This window comes from Xiphophorus hellerii, chromosome 24 (genome assembly GCF_003331165.1).
Source record: "Xiphophorus hellerii strain 12219 chromosome 24, Xiphophorus_hellerii-4.1, whole genome shotgun sequence".
In the NCBI taxonomy this organism is placed as follows: Eukaryota; Metazoa; Chordata; class Actinopteri; order Cyprinodontiformes; family Poeciliidae; genus Xiphophorus; species Xiphophorus hellerii.
In genome coordinates this window covers 2,174,376-2,190,482 of record NC_045695.1, presented here as the reverse complement: position 1 = coordinate 2,190,482, position 16,107 = coordinate 2,174,376, and the positions used below count along the sequence as shown (strand labels likewise).

At 38.5% G+C, this 16,107-nt stretch overlaps 2 protein-coding genes across 2 annotated transcripts; one reads left to right on the top strand and one right to left on the bottom strand.

The window, feature by feature from the left end:
- Positions 1 to 4,338: 4,338 nt before the first annotated feature.
- Positions 4,339 to 8,972, bottom strand: LOC116716290 (insulin receptor substrate 1-like). Its single transcript, XM_032557210.1, has 6 exons — positions 8,835 to 8,972; positions 7,683 to 8,148; positions 7,277 to 7,526; positions 6,536 to 6,785; positions 5,924 to 6,464; positions 4,339 to 4,995 (listed from the first exon to the last, which is right to left on the bottom strand). The coding sequence occupies exons 2-6, from the start codon at positions 8,129 to 8,131 to the stop codon at positions 4,665 to 4,667; spliced, it is 1,821 nt and encodes a 606-aa protein (XP_032413101.1). The 5' UTR covers positions 8,132 to 8,148; positions 8,835 to 8,972; the 3' UTR covers positions 4,339 to 4,664.
- A 999-nt stretch (positions 8,973 to 9,971) lies between these two features.
- LOC116715519 (cytochrome P450 4F3-like) lies at positions 9,972 to 15,420 on the top strand. Its single transcript, XM_032555944.1, has 14 exons — positions 9,972 to 10,361; positions 10,438 to 10,582; positions 10,677 to 10,730; positions 11,610 to 11,737; positions 12,118 to 12,239; positions 12,321 to 12,467; positions 12,707 to 12,836; positions 12,915 to 12,981; positions 13,329 to 13,458; positions 13,860 to 13,993; positions 14,155 to 14,219; positions 14,289 to 14,371; positions 14,452 to 14,672; positions 14,703 to 15,420. The coding sequence occupies exons 1-13, from the start codon at positions 10,062 to 10,064 to the stop codon at positions 14,669 to 14,671; spliced, it is 1,725 nt and encodes a 574-aa protein (XP_032411835.1). The 5' UTR covers positions 9,972 to 10,061; the 3' UTR covers position 14,672; positions 14,703 to 15,420.
- Positions 15,421 to 16,107: the final 687 nt, after the last annotated feature.

Genomic DNA, 16,107 nt, shown 5'->3' with positions numbered 1-16,107 from the left:
CTAGCAAACACTTATGCCACTAAATTACACCAACTAAAAATCATCAAAGATTTTAAGCTAATAATTATTTGCAAAATTTCCTTTTTCCTTTTTTAAAGGACATGCTAGTTTGGATTTAAAATTAAAATATCTCTAAGTGTTAAAACTAAAAATAATAATAAATAATTGATGCTGCAGTGTTTGTAGACCATTAAATATTTGTTGCGCAGTCAATGTAGAGTTAAATTTTTTAATGAATCTACATTTTATTGAATTGGGTGAAGTGTTGCAGCAGCAGGAAAATCAGTTACTGCTGGATTCTAACACATGTAGCTTTTTTAAAAATGTGCACGTTGCCTACAACAGGATTCTGACAACTAGAGATAAATGTTAACAAATTAAAAATGTTATTAAGAAATATTGGAAAAATTCTTAAAACGTCAGAAAATTTGATAATAATTTGAGCAAAGAAAAACAGTGAAAGTAGACTGAAAATTTGTTAACTGACTGAAAATCTAATAGATTTTTATGTTTCTGTTTGTGTCACTTTGCACTGATGAAAATGAATGTGATTAAGAGAGCAAACAAACTATACTCAAGAACTGAGTAACTGATCAAATTATTGGTTATTTAATATTTAGATAATAAATTGTCAGCTGGATTGGAATGTGAGGTAAAAATAAACTTAGATGTCAAGTAACTGGATACTCCAAACTGATGATTGTGAATAAGAATAATACTTTCTAGACTAAAGTTTAAAACTTTGAATCTAGGTTTGATTGATTGATGATTATTGAATTCATAAGGAAATACTGAATTAGAGGATTTGAGATTTTTGTTTAATTTTGGGAAGGTCATTTTTTTTGAAAGAGTAAGGAAATGTTCTGCAGACGAGCCAACTCTGGGTTGTGCCATCTGACAGGAGTAGAGCAGAAGTGTTCCACCTTGATGAATTTGACAACTTCCACATAGACAAACCTTCCTACCACAATCCCTGTAAGGCAGTTGCAATTTTGACACATGGATATTGTCAATGTGTCAACTGGGAGGAATGATTATTAAAATGAAATGAATCAAAAAATCAAATTCTTACTTAAAAATTTTTTTTAGTGCTGTATAGTACTACATGACCTCTTTGTGTTAAAAACAATCCTCAGGGAAACATGAGACCATAAAGAGGAAGTTTCCCTAAACCTTCTTATCAATTCCAGACAATGCATATGGATTTTAGTGAACTTACACAAAACGGACCATATAAATATTGTTTGTTAATGATTGATGCTTTTTCTAAATGGGTTGAAATAGTCCCAGCAAAGCACGCAGATGCTTTGACAGTAGCTAAAGCTATTTGTAAAACTGTTATTCCATCACATGGCATACCACTACCTTTTTATAATAAAAAGTAGATTAAGAAATGTATGGAAACAAATGTTTAGATTTGGTAAAGATGTAAATAAGAATTACACTCACACAAGAAGGATTAACCATTTGAAATAATTCATGAAAGACCATACAGCTTGCCAATGTTTTCTGCAGATTTGCAGAAAGCAGATGTGGAGGAAAAATTGACAGAGTACATGATCAGGACGCTAAAGCAGAAAGAGGTGTCAAATGCAAATTTACTGCCCTCTGCCTTTACTCTCCCACAGAAAGTCCCTCCCATCAAGCCAGGAGACTGGCTTGTCAGAGAAAGGAAGAGCTGGGCCAGCCCACTGTGGGAGGGACCATTCCAAGTGCTGATAACCACACCAACTGCTGTAAATATTGCTGAAAGACCCAGATGGATACATCTCAGTCACTGTACGGTACAGAGAGTGTTAGACTTCTAGATTGAGTGATGGGGAAGATCTGGCTACACAGGGAATTCACTGTATAGATGTGTTTTGTCTCAACGCCAGCAGAAGAATTCAACAGATCCTCACTCTTTTAGCCTAGAAATTCTGACATCTCTGTAATCTGAGCAGCAATGGGACTCTCACAAGCCAGGTGGAATCCCTGCTGTGCTGTGACTGCAGCATGTTTATTATGTTGGAGTGGGGGCTGTCTCACCCTCAACAAGATAAGGAGAGAAGCAGACACATCCTTCCCCCAGACTCATTCACAAGATTACAGCCCCTATTTGTGGTGGCAACTGATGAATAGAACTGCATATGAAGAAAATGGGACCAACACATAACTGTGGTCTAAGACATGGAACAAGCACACACCCAAGTGACACCATACATCTGCCACAGATAGACCTCTGACTACCAGAAGTAATTATTTTGGTTAGTCTTAAGCCAGGAGCCCTTGGTGTCTGTGTGTATAATGGCACCACCTTTCTGGGGACAGCTCCATAGAACCTGTGAAACAAAAAAACCTACACCTCCTGTGACAAGAAAGCAGACATTTTCGACTGTGACGACTGCCAAGCGACGAACCACATCAGTACTGCCTGTTCCAAAAGATGGAAGTCTGACCGCAACTGTACCAGAGTTATTCTTCTAAAGATGAGGAAGTTCGACATCGGAAGCAAGACCAGGGGACGTCAAAGTCACCTTCTGCAGCACCATCATTCCAGGGAACAGAGGATCCAGGACAATGGCAGACTGGTACTTTCTATGTGAACACACTGCTTATGTTTCTCTTCCCAGAAATTGGGGAGGACTGTGAGTGCTGGTTTTCCTCTCCAACCCAGTGACTTTCCTGAAAAAGGTCCAGGACGTTCACAGCCATGGACGCTACTGCACTAGGAGAGATGTCATGCCGAAAGCCCAGCCCAAAGGTGGGGAGGCCTTACTAAAAAAAAACTGGAGTTCCTTGGAAATTCCGGATCTGGAGCGACAGAGAAGAGTGTATCCAAAGTCTATTCCCATCAGTGGGAGTAGCTGAAGTTCGAGACCATGTTGAGATCAACAGGAACTGGAGGAACTATACATGATGCCCTGCATGAATGGGAAGAGCTTAAAAACTATGTGGACGATGCAACTCAGAGGTCACAGCCTTTTGACTCTATTTCTTGGCTCACCTCCGGATCCTGGTGGCAGCCTTTTTATTAAAGATGGGAACACCCATCATGACTGTACTGATCCTATTCTGTCTCTATACAACCTGCATCATTCCAAGTCTTCGTAGCATGATGTTAAAGACATTTAACACTGCTTTGATCAGCTATCAGATGGACAGGGTAACCTCTGACACAGATGAGGACTACATCTGGTTTCCAGAAAAATGAAGATAAACAGGAAAACAGGAACATATGATGATGTGCTATACCTAATAAACAGATTAAATCATTTGCTCAATGGCTCCTGCACTGAACATGTGACAATAGATGATGTTCGTGATTTAAGATGCATTTGGGGTATACTGTTTCTTTTATTTTTCATTTATTGCATTATATTCCATATATTCATTGTGTATTTTCTGTGTTTAGATTAGAAAAAAAAAAAAAAAAAAAAAAAAAAAAAAAAAAAAAATCTTGCATTTATTGGTTCTTTTCTTTTCTTTTCTTTTCTGTGCTTAGCTTTTGCTTAATAAAATGATAAAAGGGGGGAATGTTAGGGATTTTTTGGTATTATCATTTTATTCTTACTTTAGTTCACATTAAGTCTATAGATCTTTGTGATTTTCTGTTTAAAGTGTTCTCTTCTTTAAATGACCTGGAGGTCACTACTGTCTGTTCAACTTTACGAGAAATAGATAACACTGAGTTTCTCAGCCCTTTTGCAAGAACACCCCCTAATTTAGTAAATACCTGTGAACAGTCGTATTTTGTTTTCTTGACAGTATTGACCGAGATTTGAACCGGGCTCAGACCTTTGATCAGATATCACATCTGGACCTGGGTTGTTAGATGTTTGGGTTAGAAGTTTTACGACCTCTGTTGTTTTTACCTGACTGCCCTCTTGCCTGTTCTCCTTTGACAATAAAAACAGGAGCTCATGTGAGAGCAGTTCAGAATGCTTTGTGGATTCCTCGGAGGAAGGATTCTCAGAGCCATCTCCCAGGAGTTCTTAAAGCCTTCTCCTTTTGCAAAAGCTTGGCTATAAAATTCATATACGTTGTCTGTGGTTCTTTCTTTTATTTAGGTTCGAAAGGAAAATACCTATCAGTTCTCTTTTGAGAACCCAACAACTACGACCTTTTATAAAAGGTTTTAGTTTTTATACCTTTTATAAAAGGTTTTAGTTTTTATACCTTTTATAAAAGGTTTTAGTTTTAATACCTTTTATAAAAGGTTTTTTGATGCATTTTTTTGCATCAAAAAAAATTATAGAAATTCTACTGATCTTTTCCTTAGTTTGTCTTTAATGTCACACTATTAATGACAAACAATTAAGAATCAAATTTTGAAAAAAGTAATCCCAAGACATTTAGAACAGTCAAAAAGGCAACTTTATTTTTTTTCTCCTTAATAGCACTGAAACAATTCAAGTATGCAACGATCTCTAAACCCCAATCATCTTTGAGCATGTGATTCTCAAAACATTTGTGCACCGTTCAAGTGTTAAAGTGCAGAAACACCAGATGCACATCATTCTTTTAAACCATTACAGCCACATCCTCACTTTCCTCTTGTAGGTGGTGATAACGGACCCCCTTTCAGTGGACCAACACTTTACAGAGCATCTAACACCAACATTTACTATAATTTAACTACTAAACACTTGTAGTTATAGATAGAAACATAATTACTCCAACACTCAAGATCTCTCCCCAGTTTGAAAGCAAGAAAGAAGACATGTTGGCAGCCAGTTTCTTCTGACCCGCTCCTGTTCAGGTTGAGGGCGACTGAACTGGCCTGTATCAACGTTTGGACTGGACTGTGGAACCTTTTTCATTTGTGATCCACTCAACAGAAATGGAGGAATCAGCAAAGACCGATCAAAGTCCTGATCCTGCCGTGGCTGGGCAGAAAAGCTGGTTTCTATTGGCGACAGGACGTTTTCTGGTGACCCCGGGCAGCATGGCTGACTGACCTCACTGCTCTGAAGGCGTGAAGGATGCAGAGGAGAGAAGCTGTCATAGGTGGAGCTGTGAGGACAGAGAAGATAGAGTTAAAAACTTAAATTAAAAATGATCACAAACATGATCAAGTCATTTAAACATGTAAGGTTTGTATTTGTCAAATTGTTCCTTCTTGTGAGTAATAGCAAGGAACAGTCATGTAAAAAAAATGGACACCTGCTTGGTTTAAAAGTAAAAATGGAAAAAATCATGTAGGGGGGAATCCCATCAGGTCACTAAAGAAAGTTTGTCCTGTTTGAAAAGCAGACATTTAGTTTGGTGCTGACTGTGGAAGTGAGTTAAGGCCATGGAGAGATAAAAGAATCTGCATGAGGCCTTCAGAGAAACAACTGGAGCAGCTTTTCAGTCTGATGAAGTTTAAAAAGGTCTCAAATTATATTTAAAATCCATCATTCCAAAGAAAACTGTCACCAGGTGACTTTGTTCTTGTAGTAATAATTTTTCCCCACATTACTACAACTTCTTACACATTATGATGACAACTTTCTCAAATTATGACTTTTTCCTCATCTGTGACTTTGTCTTACAACTTGTATTATGATTTTTGTCTGGTATTATTACATTTTCCGCCATTATTACTTTTTTCCTCTCTACAATTATTACGACTTTCTCTTATTTAAACTTTTCCTGGTATCTTTAACTTTTTTCACATACAAGGACTTACCTCTTGTATTATTATGATTTGCTACTCATGTTAAAATTATCCTGGTAATATTGACTTTTTTCTAATTACAACTTTTTCTCGCAATATTGACTCTATTCTCGAAATACATCTTTATTGTGATACATTATTCTCACAATATCATGACTTTTCTCTTGTAAATAAGTGTGTTTTTTTCTTAGCCTGTCCCTAATAATTCCTCATAGATTACACTGATATGTGACCATTTCAAAATAAAAAAACTTATTTACTGAGGCTTCCTAATTAATTTACCTGCTGAATGACGTCTGAAGAGAAGAGGACGATGAAGAGGAGCAGTATTCTGGCCGGTTGAGTTTTTGTGGACTCTCCATGACAACATAATCATCCTGAGGTAACTCAGACAAGCTGTGTCTGACAATCGGGGACATCATCATGTATTCGAGCCCTTCTTCCTTCTCAGCCGACTCCCAGCTGTGCATTGTGCAGCTTTTGGTTTCCGGCGCAGGGCTCTGCTGGCATCTAGCAGGGCTCAGGTGCGACGTGAAGCTCAGAGAGGATTCAGACTGTGTGTCTTCTAGTTTTTGAGCTCTTCTGTGACGCTGTGCAGGACTAGTTTGGGTCTCAGAATTTCTGGGATGAAGAACCCGAGGTGTAAGAGTTCTCACATTAGCCGACTTGTCTCTCTGTTTGCGGCGGCAGCGCTTTGAGGCCAGAAGGGTTGGCTGTTGATTGGGACTGGATGTCAGAGATCTGGTGAAGTCTGGAAGAGCTCGTAGGGATCTCACGGTCTCCCGAACCGACTCGTGGATGTGTTGGGCCAGAACTGGGTTTCCTGAAAAACCAATCAGGAAAATCAAAAATGTTTCATTTAAAGCAGAACTTTTTAATGTGGCGCCCAATTACCTTCTTCTCTAGCCTCCATCCAGATTTCTCCAGGACCATGAGGCGCCGACCTGCCCAGCTCCAAAAAGAAAAAGCCATCCAGGTGTCCAAAGCGGCGGACACTCAGCAAAGGTATCGTAACTGATGGCAAGTCATTACTGGACCCCAGCCGGAACAGAACGAGTGTTGATGCAGAGAGGCAGAGACGGTTCTCCCCTGTGAACGGTTTGGAGGAGCCCAGGCCTCTGGGCTTCACCATGACGGGCCAAACCTTAGACGAAGACGAAAGCAGCAAGAGCCAAATGACGCAGTGATAGACGAAGAGTACGAGTAGAAGAAGAGACTCTCTTCAGTGAATAGCTATAGAACCGTGTCACAAATGTGAGTTTGGATTCACAAAATGAGGCGTAGAGTCCAAGATTTGGATCTCTCTGAAATTAATTTTAAAATATTGATTGATTATAGCTTGATGGATGGATGGGCAGACAGATAGGCTCGTGGATTTTTGGGAAAATAAACATATTGATCATAGCAATAGATGATATATAGACAGATGGCTTTAGAGATGGATGGATTGATGGATGGATGGAACAAACAGATGCATAGATGCAACTTTTGAACAATGAAAATTGGAAAGTCTGTTTTCAGTCTTAATCTAATTTTCCAAAACCTGGAATCTGGATAATTAAACCCAGACTTTTCCAAACTCTGCAGCATCCCTGCTTTCACCTGGACAGTTCAAGGTAAAACATCCCATCCTACCTCTTTGAAGAACGCTGCAGGCGGTAGGGTGCAATACCCATCATCGTCTTCATCAAACCCTTCTTCATGCTCCTCATCTCTTTGCTCTTCCTCCATCAGCCTCTTTATGGCCAGGTACCAATCCTCCTGTTGCTGCTGCTCCTCCATCACAAGCACCAGAGTCTGATCCTGGTCATACAGCGCCACCGTGTGGCCTTTTTGGGAACTGCCATTCCGACTCACACCAAGACAGCGATGAAGGAAAATGACCCTGAGAGAGAAGATTTTGATCAGTTTCAGTCAAATCCAACAGAAATATGACCACAATAAGTTCAAATACAGAATGTTAAGCCTGTACCAACAATGGTTTTTTACACTGTGATAGCGCTATCCTGTTAGCAAAATGGTTGCAGTTATTCCCACCAACCCTTGCTTGCTGGTTCCAAACAGAGCGGCTTTCCCAGCAGACTTCTCCATTGCAGCGAACTTCTCTTGGTTCTTGTACCACTCCAGTCTGCTCAGACCAGTGTGACTTCCTGTTCGCAGGACGAAATATCTCCTGTGGCTCCGCTCCAGCTTCCCCAGATAACCTTCTTTCACCACGTCACCCTGCAGCCCCGAGGCAGCCATTAAAGCACCGGTCAGGGGGCCCAGCGGTATTGGGGTCTCTCTGGTGTAGAACAGCTCCTCAAAGCAGCGGGACGAAGGCGATTCGTTTGAGTCCTCGTCTTCATCCTGCTCTGCGTGACGATTCTTCAGGTGAAACTGCAAAGGAGATTCACCTGCGCGAGTGAGGCTGCAGTGCTGTGACGACTGAGGGATGCATGGAGGCTCTACAAATCCTCTTTTGACAGAACTGTCATGCCCCTCCGCCATTTTCCTATGTTTAAAGTCTGCAACATAAAGACAGAGAAATTAAAACCTTAAATACTAAAAGGAGGGTTATTTTGCAACACAATGAAGTCTTAAATTTGATGCTTTGCTATAATTTATATATTTGAAAGAAAATTGTGACAAAAGCCACTCATCTTTTTGGCACTGTAAAATTGTACAAAAATAATAATAAATAAATAAATTATCTGATCTCTTGAAACTTTGACCTAAAATATTCATATGAAAATTAACCATATTTTGATTATTTATGTTTATATAGTACCACATCTTTATGGCAAGAAATAATTTTTTAGTTATTGCCAATATCAGATACTGAAATGAGTCAGTGATTGTGTCTGTCTTTATGTAGTCGAATGGCATATATAAACTTATATATATATATATTCAACTTGGTATAAATTAGTTCTTAAATTACATAAAACAGCACATAAAAATACAAATGACTGGAACGTTCAACTTAATATGAGTATGAAAAGTCAGGGTAATAAATTAAAATGAATATTATAAGTTGCAAAACATACAAGTTGCTGAAATAAATACAATGTTTAAATAATATTTAATTTATTTATTTTGTTGGTTTTGTTAGTATTTGTGCGCCATGTAGCCACTTAGCTAAAAACATTAAACAGCTTGGTAGCGTTTTTTTCACGTCACAGCAATATTTTTTATCTCGGTATAAACTTACCTGAAAGTGGAAGACGTCAACATTACGTTCCGTCAACAAACTCTGAACCCAGTCGCCCGTTTTTCACGTTTTTGGGTTTCTTTTCTCTCAGAAAGACCATAAAATCCGAGCAGAAATGATTTGATAGTTTTCGGTTCAGATTCTGCGTCTCACAGGTGCAACAGGCGGCAATCAGTGCTGCCTTCAGGAGCGCCTCGTAAAAATAACACTTCGGCTGAGAAACGGATAATTCAGACATTCAAACTATTAAAAATTAACTTATTTAAAGCTCTATGACCGTAGGGAATGGAGCTTAAAAATGTTAAACCTCCTAGTTTTAATATTTAAAGGCAGGAGACAAGCCTGACGTAGCTTCCGGATTTTAAGTGAAGTACCGTATTTGCTGCCTTCTCCACCTGTTGGGAGATGTTTGTGGACCAGCTGAGGTCAGTATAGATTTGGGCTCCAACAACACAAAGACTTGAGGAAATTCTAAAATGTAAAACACGGTTCAACACAGCAATGTACGCCTAAAAGAGTATCAGACGACCAACAGTGCTTTTTCTGCCTCTTTATTTATTTTTAGACAACTATCATTCAAAAAGTAGCTTGTAAATTGAGTTGAATGTGGTTATGAGTTTTAGCCTGGAACTGAAGAAGTAGTTTTATATTTTCAAGAACTACAACCACATTCAGATCTTCAGCAACCTCAAGCTGATTTTCTTGCCCTGTATTCAGCCTAATTCATCTTTTTTTATCGACGCCAAACAGCTTCTGTGTTCCTACTGACTAATAGCATCCCCACAGCATAATGGTGTCACCACCATGTGGCCCCGTTCTGTGATACTTTCCAACCACATAAAGCATTTTGAATATAGGTCAAATTAGTAGAGTTAGTCATCTGACTAAAGTACTTTCCATCATTTTTGCTGTGTCTCCTTCCTGAACTGTAGGTTTCTTTACAGTGTGACCTTAAAACAGATTCCCCCAAATCTCCTAGATTGTTATTTAAAAGAAGAAAATGATAAAAGTGTAATTTTTCCTCCTTTTCCCAGTTTTGCACCTCTTATTGTTGGCCCATCGACTAACGTTTGTTTTTGCAATTAAGTTCACATCAACATGAAATCTCATGCAGTGAACATGATGAAAGTGACCGCATTTAACAGACAAAAGGAAGTGGGGCCATAACAATGTCAGCAACTGTTATGAAATACGCACAACGTTGTGCGGAAGAAGTTCAGTTCCTGCATGTTTCCAAATCAACAGGCTGTCAGCTGCCTCCGTCGGATCAGAACATCTGAGCACCGGGTGTTGTTTTTGTTTTTTCTGCTCCTGTGTCCCACCATGGCTGTCCTTCACAGGCTCCTGTCGCAGCTTTTCAGCTGGTCTGGGATCAGTTTCCTCCTGCAGCTGATGGGGACCGCGCTGCTGGCTGTGGTCGGAGTTTGGACGGCGAGGCTGCTGGTTCGTCACGCCTGGTACACTCACAGGTTGTCCTGCTTCAACAAGCCGCGGACGCATTCATGGCTGATTGGTCACCTCGGTCAGGTAAGGTTCAAAATCCAGCCTTCAGACATACAGCATTACTTTAAAAAAAAATTAAATAAACATATTAATATCTCAGATGCAGAGTACAGAGGAAGGTCTCCAACAGGTGGATGAATTGGTGCAGACCTACAAGCACTCCTGCTCCTGGTTCTTCGGGCCTTTCTACCACCTGGTCAGAGTCTTTCATCCTGACTATGTGAAGCCCCTGCTGATGGCGCCTGGTACGAACAAAAACCACGCAAAACACAGGAGATCCTTTCTCAATATGCAAAGCTCACGCTGGTATTTTCACTCCATATACCGTCCATCTTGAAGCCAACATCACGATGAAGGATGAGTTTGTCTACGGGCATCTGCGACCGTGGCTGGGTGAGTCAGACATGTTGTATTAACACACGAAGAAAACTGAGTACACTGTAAAACCTAATTAGATCTCCTTACTGAAGAAATACATTTTACATCACAACTGTTTAGTTTTTATTAAATTAACTGTTTAAGATTCACTTGTGTAATTTTAATGAGTGTAACTTAAATTAACTTAATAAATCTAAGTATGATGTACTTAAACATCACCCAATGCTTTTTTTTTTTGTATGTTGTCACCTTTCTAAAATAATGTACTAAGTCATGTTTTTGCCAAAGGTGTTTTTTTTCTTTCTTTTTTTTTCATTTTTGGCAAAAAAAAATAAAGTTATTATTTTAGGAAGGTGATGATATGTAAATAAACCCCAAAGCTTTCTGAAGATAATTTTTTTAAACTTGAAACTACTTATGTAAAAAAAAAAAAAAAAAACCTTATCTGATTGAAATGGTCTACTGTAACTTCAACAGATATGTGGAGCATTAATATTTGCTCACTTTTTTTTTTCTTTTTTTACAGTAAATCAAACACGAGCGTTTGCGAGACTGCGCCCTCATGTGGAATAGTGTGGTCATGACAATGAACATACAACATACACTCACTGTGCAGTTTAATATATTCAAATGTAAATGACAAGAGGAAAAAGCCAATAGAAGCTGTACTGCTCTAAGAGTGGCTCATTCTTAATGAACTGACTGCATAGATGAAGTTTTGGAGTTTACCTGTTTTCCGTAATTTAATTGACTAAAATCGATTAAATTCACTCATCTTTTTCAGTTAAATTCAATGTTTCGATTTACAGTGTATAAATGTGAATATGGTGTTTTCTTTCCCAAATCTATTTATTACAGCATAAAATTGAGCTTAACCTGGTTTCTTTTTTACAGGTCGCAGTTTGTTGATAAGCAACGGAGAGGAGTGGTCTCGCAAGAGGCGACTGCTGACTCCGGCTTTTCATTTCGACATCCTTAAAAACTACATTCTGACGTTTAACTCTTCGACTAACACCATGCACGTAAGGCACACACTCAGGAACATGCATTTGCTGTTTGGAAAACTTCACTGTTTGGATCCTCGTCACTGTTGGCGACTGTTCAGTATAGAAAATAGAAATCAGTCCCAGAAACCATCATCAAAGCTGCGTAATTATCCATTTGCAAGCAAGTGTTATGGACTCTGGAGGAGAGATTAATGCAATGGGAGAGTTTAAAAAAAAAACGTTTAGACAAAACTATATATTGAGGGTGAAACGACTGATCAAATTTATCGGATTAATCGTCAAATAATTTAGTAATCAATTAACCATTACCTGGAGTATACAGGTTAAAAAAGACATTTGTTGAAAATATAATGCACTCAGAGCAGCTTTTCCATGTCTTCTCATTTAATGTCCAGAATAAATGGCACCGCCTGCTGGCAGGAGGAACAACCAACATAGAGATGTTTGGCCACGTAACTCTCATGACCCTGGACAGCTTATTAAAATGCGCCTTCACCTACCAGAGCAACTGTCAGGAGTGAGGACTTTACTATTTCACCCAAAATGTCTTGTCTCTGTTCTGGATTTCTGCTTTGAAGAAGCACATGTTTGTTTTTAGGTCCACCAGTGAATATGTGTCCGCCATCGTGGAGCTCAGTGACCTGGTGATAGATCGCCGCCTTCGCATTTTGCACCACTGGGACTGGATCTACTGGAAAACGGAGCAAGGAAAGAGATTCAAGCGAGCATTAAGTGTGGTACACAGGTAGCGTGTCACTCATGCAGCCGAGTTTAACATCTAGTAGGTAGGAGGAAATTCTGAAAATTAAACCAGATGACAGTTTAAATGTACTTTTCTATCTGATTATAAAAGCTGGAGATATTATTTATACAATTCCGTCACAGTGTATTTCCACAAAGCTTTACAAATACACTTATTTATATATTTTCTATATAAATATTGTAATATATAGTGTATTTTGTAACCGCATGCTTACCTTGCAGGTTCACCAGGGATGTTGTGCAGAAGCGCCGTGCTCTCATTGACCAGCAGAGGGAGACGGAGACACTAACCAGCATGACCACAGCGCAACAGAGAAAGAAAGATTTCGTGGACCTCATTCTGCTGTCAAAAGTGAACATAGAACGGACTATAAAATGAAATATGATAAATTAAACTCCAAAAAAATGAAAATAATTTCTATTAACACAGGATGAAGACGGACAAGGACTCACAGATGAGGAAATTCAGGCGGAAGCCAACACTTTCATGTTTGCAGGTGAGACGGTGTTTTTTCTAAACACCTCCCTCTGGAGCCACAAATGTGAACTGCAACTATACAGCTCGAAACAGACTAAACTGATCAATTTAAAGTATCTTATCCATAGAGATGATAAATATTCTACCACTTGTATCTCTACGTTTACCTCTGATCTTATTTTAAAAGTATTTTGGATCAAATTATACTTAAATGCTGAGAAACAGAGAATGCTGAAAACAGAAGCAGAAAAAAACAAATACCTTACAGCCAGTTGGAGCATAAGTCTGCATGATATTAGGAAAATATGCAATGAAGATATGACTTGTGATAAATAAAAACAGAAATCAGTCTCACTTTTCTCACAGGACATGATACGACAGCGAGTGCAATTTGCTGGACGCTGTACAATTTAGCTCGCCATCCCTACTATCAGGAGAAATGCAGGCAGGAAGTGATGGAGCTGATGCAGGGACGAGATGGACATGAAATACAGTGGTTAGAAGATGCGGGCACACACACACACACACACACACACACACTCAATCCGCTGTGGAAAAGTAAAGTTGTTTTTTTTTTAACAATTTGTCCGATAACCGGACCCAAGAGTCACATTCCTGCAGAACAACAATGTGATGACACAAAAACATATTTGTCCAGTAGAATGGCCTAGTCAAAGTTCAGACTTGAAAATTGACTTGCCTTATAGCCAACCTGACTGTGTCTGAGTTATTTTAGTCACTAGATGTGCAAATCCAAAGATTTGCAGGTGTAGAAAACAAAAAAAAACCTGAAATTCATGGGTGTAAAGTAACGAAATGTGAAAAATTTCAAAAGGTAAAAAATACTTTTCCAAGGCTGTAATTGTTTGTTACACTGACACACTTTTTAATTCAAAGGGAGGACCTGTCCAACCTTCCTTTCACTACCATGTGCATCAAGGAGAGCCTCAGGCTGCACTCGCCTGTCCAGGCTGTAACCAGGAAGTACACCCAGGATGTGACGTTGCCAGGAGACCTCACCGTACCACAGGGTGAGAAGCTTGGCTTTCTGGGAGTTTTTACGATAGATACAGGATTTTACTTTACTTTTACTTACTTTATTTTACTTTAGGCTGTATCAGAAGCATCCTCCTTGTTATACATTTATTTTGTGCCAGTCCTAACTGGGAAGTGAAATCTGTTTTTCCCTAAGGTGTAATCTGTCTGGTCAGTCTTTACGGGACACACCACAACCCCGAAGTCTGGACAAACCCACATGTAAGAAAATTGAAATAAATATCCCCTCAAAATAGTTTTAAATTTGACACATTTTAATGTGCTTTAAAGGAGTTCGATCCTCTTCGCTTTGAGCCGACCAGCGCACAGAGTCGCTCCTCTCATGACTTCATCCCGTTCTCCTCCGGTCCCAGGTTCAGTTTTCTCTTGAAGAAAACAAGAATTTAAGTATCGGAATGTATCAGTGGTGAATTTAATCTGTCTCTGCTCACAGGAACTGCATCGGACAGAAATTTGCCATGGCTGAGCTTCGAGTTGTCGTAGCGCTGACCCTGCTGAGGTTTCGTTTGACCCTGGGCGTTGACCCTGAAGCAGGGAGCGGCTCTGGGAAGGTGCGGCGTCTCCCCCAACTCGTCCTGCGCGCCGAGGGAGGCCTGTGGCTGCAGCTGGAAGCTCTGAATGAATCAAGCTTAGGGGAGCCGGCAAATAATTGATTACACATCAATTATTTGTTCTGACACATCATTGATTACAATGATGTGTCAGAACGTAAAACGCAAAAACACGGTGTAAGATTGCATATTGCATTCTAACCCAGCCTCTGCTTCAACCTGTTTTAAGATGTTTCATTCTGTTTATTTTTTTTCAAATTGCCAATAAATATTAATGACATTGTAAATGCAAGATTGAAAATACAATTTAATTTATTTAACAAATACAGAAATGGCTTTTTCATAGATGCAATCATTTAGGTAATAAAAAATGAGTGATATTTCTAGCTGTTGGTATTTTTATAAGTAATAATTAAAAAAAGTAAATTCTTGTTAACTAAATACTTTATTTTATATTTGCTGTGCTTCATCAAGAACCAAAAGCAGCATAACCCAATAAATTAATAATCAGTTAATTGATTGTTATTAGTTTGATTACTGAGGTACATTTGAAACAAATACATGAAATAAACATAAATATAAAACTTTGTATTTTAATTTTATTGAATAAACAACCAAAGAATTTAATTTAGCAATAAATTGTTATCCAAACTCCTGAGATGTTGAAGTCAGTATTTTTTTTAGCACAATTTATATAATTGCGTCATGTTTGTTGCTCCATAATAAGGATCAAAGGTAGTCATTGTAACAGTGATTTCCTTATTTATTTTATTATTTTGTATTTGTGACGATGTATTGAGAACCAAAAGTGTCAACATGCAATAAAATGACTGGTTTGATTTGGATTGTTACATTATTGTACATTTTATCATGTAAATAAAACCGCAGAAAATGCAATCAATTAATAAAAAGTAATTATTATTTAAAGTGTATATATTTTACTAAATATGCAATTAGCTAATATAAATTAGAAATGCTTAATGAAACGAATTACTTACACAGGAAGTTACATATAATGACACAAATTTATTAAGCTATTTTATATCAACTGTGCAAGGATTATACATGTTGATAAATTAGCTCCACATTTAGTACAATTTTGTGAATTACTAAAATAATTTGTGGCCTTTTTTAACATATTTAAGCGCGACACTTTTGTTTATTTACATTGTTTTAGCCGTACTAAGTTTTTGCAAACCTGCTCCATTATATTTTAGTCAGAACTTGCTGCAGCACCATATCAAATCACTGACCCATAGATGGCTTTTCGAGGAACATGATCTGGCTAGAAGCTAATAAGACTAATAGTGACCCTCACATTATTGCTGGCTATTTCATTGATGCTGTGATGGAGCATAATGGATTTCCACAAAAGATACGAATGGATCATGTCACAGAGAACACTTATGTGGCAGCGATGCAAAGATTTCTGCACAACACGAGAATGAAAATGGTTTTGAATCTGTTATTCTCGGTCCGAGTACAGGAAATCAAAGGACAGAGCGATGGTGGTGCACTTTAAGAAGTTTTGGATGGAC

Coding starts and splice junctions, on each gene's coding strand:
- LOC116716290 (XM_032557210.1), bottom strand. CDS start 8,131: ATGGCGGAGGGGCATGACAGTTCTGTCAAAAGAGGATTTGTAGAGCCT. Junction 6,465..6,535: donor GATGGAGGCTAGAGAAGAAG/GTAATTGGGCGC, acceptor TTGGTTTTTCAG/GAAACCCAGTTCTGGCCCAA. Junction 4,996..5,923: donor CTTCAGACGTCATTCAGCAG/GTAAATTAATTA, acceptor CTGTCCTCACAG/CTCCACCTATGACAGCTTCT.
- LOC116715519 (XM_032555944.1), top strand. CDS start 10,062: ATGTTTCCAAATCAACAGGCTGTCAGCTGCCTCCGTCGGATCAGAACA. Junction 13,459..13,859: donor GATGGACATGAAATACAGTG/GTTAGAAGATGC, acceptor TTTAATTCAAAG/GGAGGACCTGTCCAACCTTC. Junction 14,372..14,451: donor CCGTTCTCCTCCGGTCCCAG/GTTCAGTTTTCT, acceptor CTCTGCTCACAG/GAACTGCATCGGACAGAAAT.